Raw genomic sequence first — 13,310 nt, 5'->3', positions numbered from 1 at the left:
TGCCTTTGATAACCATAAACAAGTTACTTTATTTGAATTTTTTTTAAAGTATGTTGATTTAAGCCCTTTAAATCATATTTATTGCAGTCAAGGCTGAATGCTTTACCAGTTGTGTGTAAACATGACCTGAGTTTTTTCATACTCATCTCTTAGTGCTGTAGAGGGAAGTATTAGAATTCTCTCCCTCTCATCTTGTAACTATCTAGCTTACAATTCACATCTTTTAAACTTGGGGGGAGAATATTCTTCCTTTTTTGGGTTGCTATGACATCTTGAATTACACTTCAGAATATTCTTTCATTCAGTCAAATGAAGTTAGATGTTTTCTGCAGGACAACCATCTCAATTAATGGGCATGAAAGTGTTTTTATTTTACAGGTTCGTTTTTATCACAAAGCATATTATATACAATCACAGAGAAGCCTGTACACAGATATTCTAGGGGAAGAAGAAAATCATATTTTTAATTCTGTGAGTTTCTACCTGTAATAAAAGCAGTCCTACTGGGTTTCATCATACTAAGCTCAATGTTACCAGAGCTTGTCCTGTAGTTTTGAGGCATTTGGCTTGCTGTTTCTCTTCTTACTGTTTAACTCTTTCTCATTAAAAGAGGCTTCATCAGTACTGCTTGTTGGGAATAGTCCATAGCCTAACTCTTCAACTGTGCCTAGGAACTGTACAGGGAAGTGTTAATTAGCCTGATTGAAATGTCTGCAAGAGACGTTCACAGCTGGGGTCTATCAGTTTATTGATACAGATGACCAAGTTCCAGGTCCCAAGCTACATCACTGTTTAATTTACTTACAGATACCCATTTGGTCAGATTAAAGGCTCATCTAGCTCAGCATCCTGCTTCTAATGGTAGCCAGAAGGGGTGCCTAGGGAAAAGCATGAGGACAAAGTAAAGTGAGCACATTGCTTCTCCCAGTATGCTCTTCCAGCGTCCAATTATTTCTGACTGCAGTTTCAGCCAGATGTGGTTCTAGTGAATTTAGTAGCCTTCAATGGACTTATCTTCCATTAGTGTATGCTCAAATTCATGTAAACTTTAAGCATCTGCAATATCCTGTGGTGAGGAATTATGCTGTTTATCTTTGTGTTTGAAGAACCACTTCCTTTTGTTTATTTGGAAATTGCATCCTGTTAATTTAGTTCAGTTCCCTACTTCTTCTGTTGGAAGATTCCTTTTCTCCTTTTCTTTATCAATCAGAAATCAATAAGCATCTATTCTGCATCCCTGAGCTGTCCCTTCCCAATTAAATACCAATTTACTTAGTATTGCCTGCTGTGACAACTGATCTGTATTTGATCTTCCTGATAGTTGCGTCTGGATGGTTTTTAGCAGCGTTGCAAGGTTTTGAGACATTTAACTTTTTTTACTATACAAGTTCATATGAAATTTTGATTTTAGATAACTCTCATAAGTAGCTGAGGTCACTACGTAATACTTTTAGGAAGTCACATATCTGTACAGAAACTAATAATCTTCAGTCTTCTGTTATTTCTTCTTCTCAATTTTTTCTGTTTTATTGTTCTGGTATGCTGCAGTAAAAGAGAGCTGTTGGTCTCACATTATTTTTAGTCTTGGTAGAAGAGCAGAAGAGACTTGAGAACACAGATGTTTGTTCAGTATTAGTTAAAAGATTTTTACCTCCTGAAATACAACCAACCTCTGAGCTCTAAGGTAGTTTCCATATTTAAAAGTCTGTGATATGCAAGTAAAAGTGTAGTGGAAATGAAAACATCTTATTATTAGTCATAGTCACAATTTCATAATTTGAAAAATTAAAATATTTACTTGAAAAGGATTCATATGTCTTTTTAACATGAAGAGCTCTGCAGAAACAGCCAGGCCTGTTCTGAACAAGGTAGCTGGGGTGTCAGACGCACTGTATATTCTGTGATGTTGAGAGGTAAGGTTTGATAAATAGCAAAAGCAGAGTGCCAGGCAACTTGGGTATACTGTTTCTGTTAACACTTACTTCTGTGCTGCTTTGATTGTCTCTGTGAAAACATATCCAGGGATGGAAGTCTGGATACTATTACAGCTATAGATGCTCAGAAATATGCAGTAGTTTGAAAATTACTAAGACTGCAAACCTTTTCAACATCATTTTTTATAAATGGCAATTAATATAGAAGTAGTGTAACAATTTTATCTATAAGAAGTGTTGCACATTTAGCGTCAATAATGTATTCTGGAGGAGCCAAGAAATATCCACCAGTAGTGGTAGAGAACACAGCATCATCTTCTGTCTGCATAGATATGTTGAGGTCCTAGTTTCCATTTAAGAACTCAGTACTACCAGCGAGGTGAATGTTAAGATCAGGACACTTGTGTACGGAAGAGAGGGTAGTGGTGGGCATGGACTTTGAGGGGAATACTTGTGGAAAACAGGAAGAGTGGATGGTATATATGAGTGTATTTCTGAGAAAGATGGAAGAGGTTGAGAATAATTCAGGAGGAATAACTCAGGAGTTACATGAGCATTGAAATGGGACTGCTTTAATACAGGAATAGCTACCTCTTCCATTTGAGTGCACCTGCCTTCCAGAGGGTACAAGCCTGTATTTGAGCTGTGAGGAGTAAATCTTACTCCATTTTGGAGTCAGAAGTAGATGAGTCAGAATTTATGATTTCACTGCTTTTTATCAACTTGGCTAGTAAATTGTCTGTGTTCTGTGATAAATGGAATGTGACTCATGCTCAGCCTGTGCCTTTAGTTCACCAGAAACAGGGGTCATTCTCTCCTGCAGCTAGTTAGCCTTTTAGTTCAAGTGATAAAGCTTATTGTGGTGAGTTAAAATATCCCCTTTTCTGATTCGATAGATCTCTTCAGTAACAGAATGATTTTTGCTTAGTATTTATTGAGTATTTATTAACAATCTCAATTTTAAAAAAAATGATAATACTGAGTTGAAATATAAGAAATGCTGGAGTATACAGAGAAAGTTTTTTTTGCAAGTAAGATGTGACCTCTTGATGAGTTTAGCCTCATTTGAAACAGCTTTTAAAAAAATTCTCTGATGTGATATTTCTACAATAAACATGAATGTTAAAAGAAAATTTGCAGATGAAATACTTGTACTAAGTCAATCAACTCTGTAGGTCTAAATCAAGCCTGTAGTTTTGAGTGAATATCTAATTAGAACATTTGTTTTCAGTTAGGATATGAATCAGACTTCAAGAAGAGAGAGTGGTGAAAGGAGAAAAGAGAAAATTTTCTTGGAGAGACCATTGCCCATGGTCTGGATGGGTGTACGCTCCGCTGGGTTAAGCACTGGCTGAATGGCTGGTCCCAAAGAGTCATCAATGGAGTTGAATCCAGTTGGCAGCTGGTCACGAGTGGTGTCCCCCCAGGCTCAGTGCTAGGGCCACTTCTGTTTAACATTTTCATTGATGATCTTGATGAGGGGATTGAGTGCACCCTCAGTAAGTTTGCAGACAACACCAAGCTGGGAGGGAGTGTTGATCTGCCAGAGGGGAGAAGGGCGCTACAGAGGGACCTGGATAGAGTGGATCGATGAGCCAAGGTTAACGGCATGAGTTTCAAAAGGGCCAAGTGTTGGGTCCTGCATTTTGGTCACAACAACCCCAGGCAACCCTACAGGCTTGGGGAGGTGTGGCTGGAAAGCTGCCTGATGGAAAGGGACCTCGGTGTACTGTTGGACAGTTGGCTGAATATGAGCCAGCAGTGTGCCCAGGTGGCCAAGAAAGCCAATGGCATCCTGGCTTGTATCAGGAATGGTGTGGTGAGCAGGACTAGGGAAGTATCCTGCCCCTATACTCAGCATTGGTGAGGCCTCACCTCGAGTACTGTGTTCAGTTTTGGGCTCCTCAGTACAAGAAGGACATGGAGGTACTGGAGCAGGTCCAGAGAAGGGCAACAAGGCTAGAAGGGCTTGGAAAGTCAGCCCTATGAGGAGAGGCTGAGGGATCTGGAGCTGTTTAGTCTGAGGAAGATGGAGGCTGAGGGGAGACCTTATTACTCTCTTCCAGTACCTGAAAGGCGTTTACAGTAAGAGCGGGGTAGGTCTCTTCTCACTGGTGACAGGTGACAAGATGTGGGGAAATGGCCTCAAGCTGTGCCAAGGTAAGTTTAGGTTGGACATTAGGAAACACTTATTTACGGAAAGGGTGGTTAAACACTGGAATAGGCTCCCCAGGGAGGTGGTTGAGTCAATGTCCTTGGATGTGTTTAAGAGCCGTTTGGATGTGATGCTCGGAGATATGATTTAGCAGAGGGTTGTTAGAGTTAGGGTACTATGGTTAGGCTGCAGTTGGACTTGATGATCTTTGAGGTCCTTTCCAACCTGAGTAATTCTATGATTCTATGAAAATGGCTGATCGCATTAGTTACTGTTTAAGAGGACTGTTGTTCATGAATATAACAAAAATAAAATTTGATGCAAGTAGGGGAATCTTTTCACAACCTGTAAGGACAGATGTGTCTGTGACTGTTGAGAAGTCAGCAACGTGCATGTTCAATAATCTCCAAAGTACTTATTTCTTCTCCCTTTATCAGTAGTTCATGTTTGTTGTGGTAACAGTGTCACTGAGAAGAACAGACTTCTTCCTTCGTCTCCTCCTTTCCAGCTGCTTTTTCCTACCTTCAGTGTCCCTGTGCAGTGCTATTGCAACACTGTGTGACACCTAGGAAGTCAAATAAATCAAGGAATTCTTTTGATCAGAAAACAGCTTCTGTGTACTGGTTCATATCACATCAGATTCTGTTTCTTCAGACTGATTTCTAGCTTTTCTTCAGCAACAATTCCTTTAGAAGAACAAATGTATTTGAATAACCAGGAGGTCCTAGAGTACTACAGATGGTTTGAAGAAGAACAACATGATTCCTTTCAAGTGCAGCTAAACTGAAAGATCCATTCCATGAACGAACCTAAGGAGCTGCAATTGATAATGGCTGTTGGGTTGAGGAAAACAGACTAAAGTGACCCTGAAGTAGATTTGGAGTAGTTCCGCCAAAATATGTATGGTGTGAAAATCTAGTTCTCTGCATCATATGCTCCATAGATCCTCTTCTGTCATGCAGTGCTGTTTGCTGATGTGAATATAACTATAGTGAAGATGTTACCAAAGATGTGTCTAAAAGCTGAAATATAGTAAATAGCACTGAAGTATGCATGTGTCTAATGTAGTTAACTCCATCAGCAGCTTTATGCCTCTACTTTGTACACTGCAGTCATTGATTTTCATTGTGTTTAATTTAAGAAACTGAAGAAGCTAGCTTAGAAGAGCAGTTAATTTACCACAAAAGTTCAGAGATTCTGTGGCAGTAAATGGTGACTCAGTTGTCTTAGATGTCTCTAGGGTCGAGGGAAGGAATGATGTTGATCTTCTTGATATGACGTGGCCAGTATACACATGCAGAAACAGTTTGACATGCGTCAATGTATGAGTACCTATAGAATGCCATTGTTAACCTAAACTTGCTTCTGCTGTCAATAGCTGTCTGGCAGGTGCAGATCAAACTTCCCAGGATGCTCCTTCTAAATGTGCCTGCTCCCCTGCAGTAGTCTACAGAACTTCCTGTGGCACATTTAGTCTAGACAGTTCACTGTAGCCTAGCTAGAATAGAAAGATGACAGTTGTTTTCATGCACAATATCCTATGGGATGGTTTTAATCAAGTGTTGCCAGGGAGGTGATAGCTGTGGATTTTGATCCTCCCAACAAGGGAGGAAAGTTCTTACATGAATGCTGTAATTACTATGTTTTTCTCAAAAGACAACCATTCTTTATTTTTCTAGCTGTGTTTTGAATTGCCCTTAGTAATGTATGAGCAAGGTATGCATATTTTGAGCACAGATCAGGCCTCCTTCTCAGATATGTATCTATCAGAATACCGAAAATATCACACATTTAGATTTTACCACAGTCCATGAGAACTTTATTGAACCTCCAAGGAGCTCCTGGTCTAAAGTATGTGTTTCTGTGATCATAACAAACTTAATGTAGCCTGAGAAAATGGAGTTAAATGTTACTGCTGTCTCTATGGGTCTGATGAACACAACTCAGAAATAATCTTAGCTACAGAAAATGGCATTATTTTTGTTGTCATGTGGTAGAAATAGAAATGCAGCCTTTCCAGAACAGACATAGCAGTCCATCAACTTGTGCAAACACTCGACGTTACTGTAACCATCTGCACAACATCTCTCAGAATCTAAATAACAATAGCAGTGGCCTGCCAAAATCATGAAAGTATGGGTGCCTTAAAAATACTATGTTCTGTGAGAGCAATACTATTTGTCAGCTGCTAAGAAGAACAGATTGGCTTTAGGTTCCTTAGGAGACAGTCCCTGAAAAGAAGCTGGTTTATTCCTCCTACGGAAAAATCTTCATTCAACACTAACACTAAGCCAGTATAAACAGAAACCTCCTCACTGAAAGGCAGACAGAGCTTTAAACAATTGCAGCTGAAAGTCAAAGCTATTTGTAGTATTTACTTAAGGAAGGAAAAATAGTGTGCTAATTAAATCAGACAGCTTTTTCTTGTCAGTTTTTAATCTATTGATAGACACATAAGATAATAAAAATAAAAAAAATAGTTATCTTTGGCACATGGGAGCCAAATTCAACCATTAGTTCTGTTTTAGTGTACTAAAACATCAGAATTTTGTAAAAGTGCAAATACTTGTGAAAGTCCAAGAGAAGTATTATGATCCCATTCTGCTAGGGACAGTACAAAGATATATTTAAAACATAGGACTTAAGATAGAAGATGGGTTCCTACAGAGCAAACTTGATTGATTGAAAAAAAAAAGTAAATAATATAAAATATAATGTTTCACCTTGCCTGATCTTTATGATTAAAACTTTAACCTTGTAGCAAGGATGATTTATCTGAAATCTCAGTAGGTTTTTTTTTTTTTGTGCACTGGCTGACATCACCCAACAGGCTGAAGTTGTGGTTTTGTCTCTTTCACTCTGCTAACTCTTTTAGATGAAAAGACCTACTATGCCATGCGCATAGATTATTTGTTCTGCTCATTACAATATTATTTAGTACCTTTCAGCATTCATTAAAAATCTCAACTAATAGCTCTGGCCCTCATCAGGGAACCTCGGAAGTCTTTTAGATTTCAATAAGGTAATGTCACATTGACAGTAACGACTGAGATTAGATTTAGAGATCTGTGAGAAATGCATTAAGAAATCATAAGATTCCTCAGCAGTGTTTTCAGTAAGGTGTTGCTGGTGTAAGATGCTGTAGCATTTTCGAGGTGTGAATGCATAGAACTGGAGTTTTCGGAAGGCTTAGTTCTCAAGTGTGTTACAGTTCTTTAGGTCACCCAAATGGGGATTTCAGTAAGGCCAGCTGAGGCCAGTTTATTGCCACCTGGGATGCCATGGAACTGTTAAACTATTTTGGAAATTGGTGTTTGTCAGCATTGTGATTTGAGAGTTCAGCTTTTGCAAAGAATGCAAAATTGTGATGAAACTACATGACTTGATTGAATGTGACTATATCCTTCAATCTAAAGAGGCTGCTCATTCTCACTTTTTGTTTACTTTTATCTGTCCTCTATTGTTTCCTCAGTGTCCTTTGGTTTGATTTTCATTTTGCTATTCTTCATCTCTGAACTGAGATATTTAGGCACTGTGCGTGTAGGTAATGACATGGTGGTGTATGAAGCCACTTTGCCACCATGTATATTGCTGTCATTTGAGTCACTTGCCTGCCTTCCAGTACCCTCATTAAAAAAAAAATAATAATAATTTATTTATTAAATGAAAGCATTTGAAGGTGGTGGTGTTATAACTGCTTCACTCCTACACACACAAACAGTGGATATCATCAAGGATATCTAGAGCATTACCTAGAAAAATCTGCAATGAAGGCAGTTACATTATCATCCTAAAAAAGTTGTTACCATAATTTTTTTTTTCACCTTTTAGACTTTAGGTTTTCAACCCATAAACCTTAAACATTCTAAATACAAATGAGAACTTTTACTTGAATTACTAGGGAAAACTTATCTCATATACAGCATTCTTTTCCATATTTGAGAGTCATCAGCTCATCCTCTGTTCACTCTTTTCTCACGTGGTTGGTTTTTTTTCATACTTTCTATCATTTTGGATTGGAGAAGAGCAGGTATCTGAAAGCTGACAGTGTTATGCACAAAATATTATGCCCTGAACTGGACACTGTTCTTCACTGGTCTTGTCAGTGACAAGTAAACTAGAGTAATTATACGGATTTTTTCAATTTGCATTTGCCTCATCCCAAAGTGGAGTTAGGCCTTTTAAAAATAGCTTTGTGTTACAGACTCGCACTCACTGTATGATCAGTGGTAATCCCTGTATCCTTTTCTGCAGCAGTGATATACAAGTTATTTGTTATTTGTGCATCTGATTTCTCCAGCTGGAGAGCACTACACTGTAGTATTTGTTGAATCTGATTTTCTTTTCATGGCAATTCTTGTTGATTGAGATCATTATGCCTTTTAAGATTTTCCTATAAAGATGAATAATAGATGACTGCCTCATGCTTGTTGACAGGGAGAGTTCTCCAGTGTAGTTTGGATCCATGCATTGGCTTGTCTTCAGCTCATTCTGTGCCTAAGATTTTTAACTCAACTGACATAGTAGTTTGTCTTTATAAAGCTTCTCAAGGAGCTTGCTTAGAAATGTAGTGCGTGACACCAAGCAGCAGTTAGCCAGTATGTGCTTCAGTGTTGCCCAGTGTACATTAAACGAAGCAGGAAGGAAACATCTTTCTCCTGACACATTATCCGACTTGGCCAGTCACAACACCTGTTGTTTGTGGCTCTTGCACTAGACAGTGATGTCACAGTTTGGAATCAGAAGTGTTTTGGTCGTGTTTCTAGATAAGTGTATCTGTGCAGCTCTTCAAATTGCTGATGCCTGTGAAGCTTTGTGACTAGGGTTTGGGAAGGCACGGGGTTCACAGTGACATCCTTCCAGGTCAAAGTTCTTGATCTTCATGTGTATTTCTGCTCTGTTTTTACAGTCTCTTTCTGACCCTGTTTAGATAACAGCTTAATGTGGGTTAAAGCCCGTTTGGAAATAAGCTGCTTTTGTGACTCTTCCATTTACTTGCATAGTTTCTCCCAGACTGAACTGAGACAGGATCATTAGTTTGCCTTCATTACTGCTCCTCTTAGATGGCATAATGCTTCAGCACTACTTCTCCCTGAATGCTGCTGCTTCCTTGTAGCATGCTATCCTATTTTCACACAAAGGCTACAGGTCAGTCAGGAAGAATGTTACTGGGATAGAGCCCTTCGTAACCCTAGCTTTCTTAGAAATCTGTCAGTAAAAAGAGAAGTAGTCATATGGGCGTATATATATGAAAAATGTAATTGTCTTACAGACCAAGTAGGGTAAAATCACAGAGTTTCAGAGGTTAAACATTATGAAGTATCAGCACTGAGTTGGTGATACTGTATGCCTTGCATACTTTGGAGAATATTTCAGCTATTGTGAACAGTGGCACTTGAAAAATGCTTGGAACAAAGGATATCAGGAGTTCAGGATTAGTATTATTAACAGAGCAGCACTGCAAAAATAAACTTTACCTTTTTTGGTAATTTTTAGGTATGGATGTATTTTATTTCCAAATACATGACTTTGCTTTTATAATAAAGAAGAAAAAAGTATGCAAGGAAAATTGGCACCCTTAAATTTGCCAAGTGACTTGAGGCTGATGCTTTAGTCTTGCAGAAACCATGAGCAAACCCCCAGCTCTAATTAAAGAATGTTACCACTGAGTTCACTGTATCCAGCATAGCGTGCTGGAGACTGAATTCCTCCCAGTCCTTACTCTGCAGCAACACCGCCAGCTTGTTACAATGGGGAAACTGAAACCAGAATGCGCCCAAAGCAATACAAATAATTCAGTGTTATATTGGATTAGTTTTAGTAAGCTAATAAACAAGACACAGCACTTCCAGAGTTTTGTCATCCTACTTTTGCAATTACCTCCCAAATAGTCTTTAATTGTCTCATCTGAATACAGTATATGCAGGCAGGAACGTTAGACAGAAATGGCATTAACACATTTTTCTCTCTTTTCTTTTCTGTTAATCTATGAGATAACCCACAATGTTGATTATTAACAGCCTCATCTGCACTGCAGAGTGGCTTCAGCAGTTCTGGAAATTGGCTACATTTTAAGCTGTTAATTATGCAGAATAGTTCACTCTACAAAGGCAGAAATGAGCGTGACTTGGCTCTGTTCACAGAAGAATAAATTGTAAGAATTGGATCTCTGTTAGATTTGAGTTTTTGCTTCACAGGGAACATGAACATTCCACACAATAGGCTTGGCAAGTACAGATAATTTAATAAATAATCAGAATATTTTCAGTGTAAAATGGCATACATGGCAGGAAGCCTGAGGGTCTTGGGGTTCTGCACAGTTCTGGGCTCATTAGCAAAGAGTACTTTTTACCATTTTGTCTTACTGACAAACATTTTAAATCTGAGTATCTCATAAATCATAACAAATGGAGATTTTCTTTCTTCCCTGCATTTACCAGCTATGCTTACATGTGCCTAAAACAACTTGCCAACATTTTAGAGTTACTGTTTGCCTGTTGAAGATGAAAAAGACAGGATTTCCAACACGGGCTGCTAATCTAACATCAAGGCAAATGACGAGCAAAAGCAAGGGGAGAGCTTCTTTGGTTTAAGGCTCTGTAAATGCATGCTTTTATGTGAATGCAGTGTAACAAATTAATGCAAGCTACTTTTAACTAAGGTTTTTACATATACATCAAAGAAATTACAATCTGCTAACACTACTTCTGAATCAGAACTGTGGACAGTTATACCATTTCTCGTAGATTATGTAGGCAGATAAACCATAGACGGGAAAAGACAGCTCCATAAATTGGAATATTTTTTAAATCGCCTAGAAATGCTTTATAATTAGGAGTTAAATATGTAACTAAATATATGAGGTAAACATATAACTGTGCCTTTGTAGATACTGCAAAGTTGTAGCAATGTGATCTGAAACCAGTTGAAAAGTATTGAAATAAGTACTGATTGTCCAGTGTGTCACAGTGATGAAAACTAAAATGTCATTTTATTTCATTTTCTTCTAAAAGTTTTAAATGAGGGATTAAAAAAAAATAAAAAGAGTAAGAACTTTGGAACTTTAACCATTATTCTTTAAACTGATAGAGTTGATTACTGTCTCAAACAAAGTTTTAATCCAGAGAACAAAGAGAACATGATAGATTAAAAAGACTGGAATAACCAGTGTTATATTCCTGCAACTTTTTGGAATTATTTAAACATCTTGCAATCAGAGCATAGATTTATCATGTTTTAAATTTTGGAGTTTTTTACAAGGAATAAAACAATACTTAAGATAAAAACAGAATCATTCAAGCTAATGTATAGCATTTGGTTTGTTATCGACAAGATATATTAAAATTGAAACAACAAACTACCAACGCCACCCTTTGCATGGGATTATTAAATTCGCAGTTTGTTTGCTAATTTATTAGTAGGCTTTAGTTGTTTGAGAAAGCTCATACTAACTCATTTTGTAATACTGATTATTAGATGAAATGCCCTCTGTCATTGCCACGGGAGGAATAGCTTTGAATCAGGGTTGTGTCACAAATGGAATTAGCTGAGTGATCTCAGTTCAGTACCATTTACCTAACAGAATTATGAAGATTATGCTGACATAATGAATAGGTTCTGCTCAAACAAATGTAGTCCACTGCAGATAATTGAAATTCAGTGTGGGGCTGTTCCTTTGGTTGATTAATGAACAGCCTGGACTCTCGTAAAGTCAGTCCTCATGCTTTTATCAGAATGATGTTATTTTTATAGTTTGGTAAATTTCAGTCTAGTGGCACAGATGGGATTGTAGAGCTGTTTATACTTGCTGGTTCTGGCATTTCCCCTTAAATTATGCTTCATAAACAGATGTATTTTGGTAACTTCTAGTGGAATTTATATTAACTAGAACAGCATGGTAGGTAGAGACAGTACAGAACTGAATCCTTTCTTCTATCTTACAAATAATATTTTGTTTCATATGGAAGTCCAGAAACCAAACTGTATCATTAATTCTGAAGAATCCTTTCTGCTTTTTTTTTTGTTTGTTTTCCTTTGATTCATAAGTAAATTAGATATATGCCACTTATATTCTTCCTTCTAAAAAATAACAAAAATTGTTTCAGTCTTTCTCAAATACAGTCAAGGAACCATGCAGCAATATGAGTCAAAGACAATACTGAGACAGTCCTGTTATCAGATGTTTAAAACATGACTTGCTTGTTGAAAAGAAGTAACAAAATGAAATTGGTTAAATATCCCTGCCTTAAATTTCTGTTTAATCACATTGTTCTCAGAGCACTGTGAGAATCAAAAGTATTTTTCTATGATAAATCTTCACGGATGTTCATTGGCATTGTGAAATATGAAGGTATGTAGCTTTCATAGTTCTTTCTTTTGGAATCTAAGAAATAATTCTCCTCGTGCAGTCAACAATGTACTTGTAGCACTGCATGTAGAACAGATAAGAGTCTTAAAATATTTTTCCTGTTAAAAAAGGGTCATCATTTATTATTTATCTTGCATGTTTATTCTTTTAGGGTGAAAAAGGAGAAAAAGGAGAACCAGGACCAGAAGGCATTCATGGAAGAGAGGTAAACTGAAGATAATAAAACATTCAAGTTGCAGACTTCTGGGGGAATAGTCAAACAATGAATTTCAGAATTCATGTCTGATTGATGGGTTTAGAAAATGTATGTGCTAAGATGATGGGCAAGAAAAAGAAGTGTGTTCAGATGAGGTATGAGTTCTTAGGTCTTAATTTTGGATAAGAGAGCTGCAGATAAGAATATGGTACCCTCCATGATAAAGCAACACAGAGATGAAAAAAAGAGGGTGCTTCTGGAGGCAAAGCTAGGTCTGGAGCTTTAATTTCTGAAAAGTGCACAGGCTGTTAACCATTCTTGGATAAGAGCCGTGGGTCATTCACTGTTCCATGTAGCTCATGTAATAGAGGATTTGAGTTAAATTTTTACTTATTTTCTCTGATAGATTTCACTGCCTAATTAGTTAATTGATCCGGTCCATATTTGGGGTGTAGTATGAATCTAAGTTAAAAATAGTACTGGATGATCCTGGCTGTAGTGTTCACATCCATGTTTGAACCTGAGCTAACACTATAGACTTGATCAGTGTTAACGCTCACTTCTGCCTGATTATTTTTTTATTTATCTTCAAACATTAAACTAAGACAAGAGGGCAGAAATTCAGAGTTTTCTCAATGTGATACAGAAATGGTAAAG

The 13,310-nt window shown here is 37.5% G+C and overlaps 1 protein-coding gene across 6 annotated transcripts in view; it reads left to right on the top strand.

The window, feature by feature from the left end:
- The window catches only part of COL19A1 (collagen type XIX alpha 1 chain), a 189,861-nt gene that overhangs the window by 75,731 nt on the left and 100,820 nt on the right, over window positions 1–13,310 (top strand). For all 6 annotated transcript variants that reach the window (XM_040697807.2, XM_040697808.2, XM_004940448.5 and 3 more), the window contains one exon: window positions 12,609–12,662. In XM_040697807.2, the coding sequence (XP_040553741.1) occupies window positions 12,609–12,662 (54 nt within the window). The remainder of the gene's footprint in view (window positions 1–12,608; window positions 12,663–13,310) is intronic.

The sequence above is a fragment of the Gallus gallus genome, chromosome 3, assembly GCF_016699485.2.
Source record: "Gallus gallus isolate bGalGal1 chromosome 3, bGalGal1.mat.broiler.GRCg7b, whole genome shotgun sequence".
Lineage (NCBI taxonomy): Eukaryota > Metazoa > Chordata > Aves > Galliformes > Phasianidae > Gallus > Gallus gallus.
The sequence above is the reverse complement of the archived record's forward strand: the minus strand, read 5'-3'. Positions and strand labels throughout refer to the sequence as shown.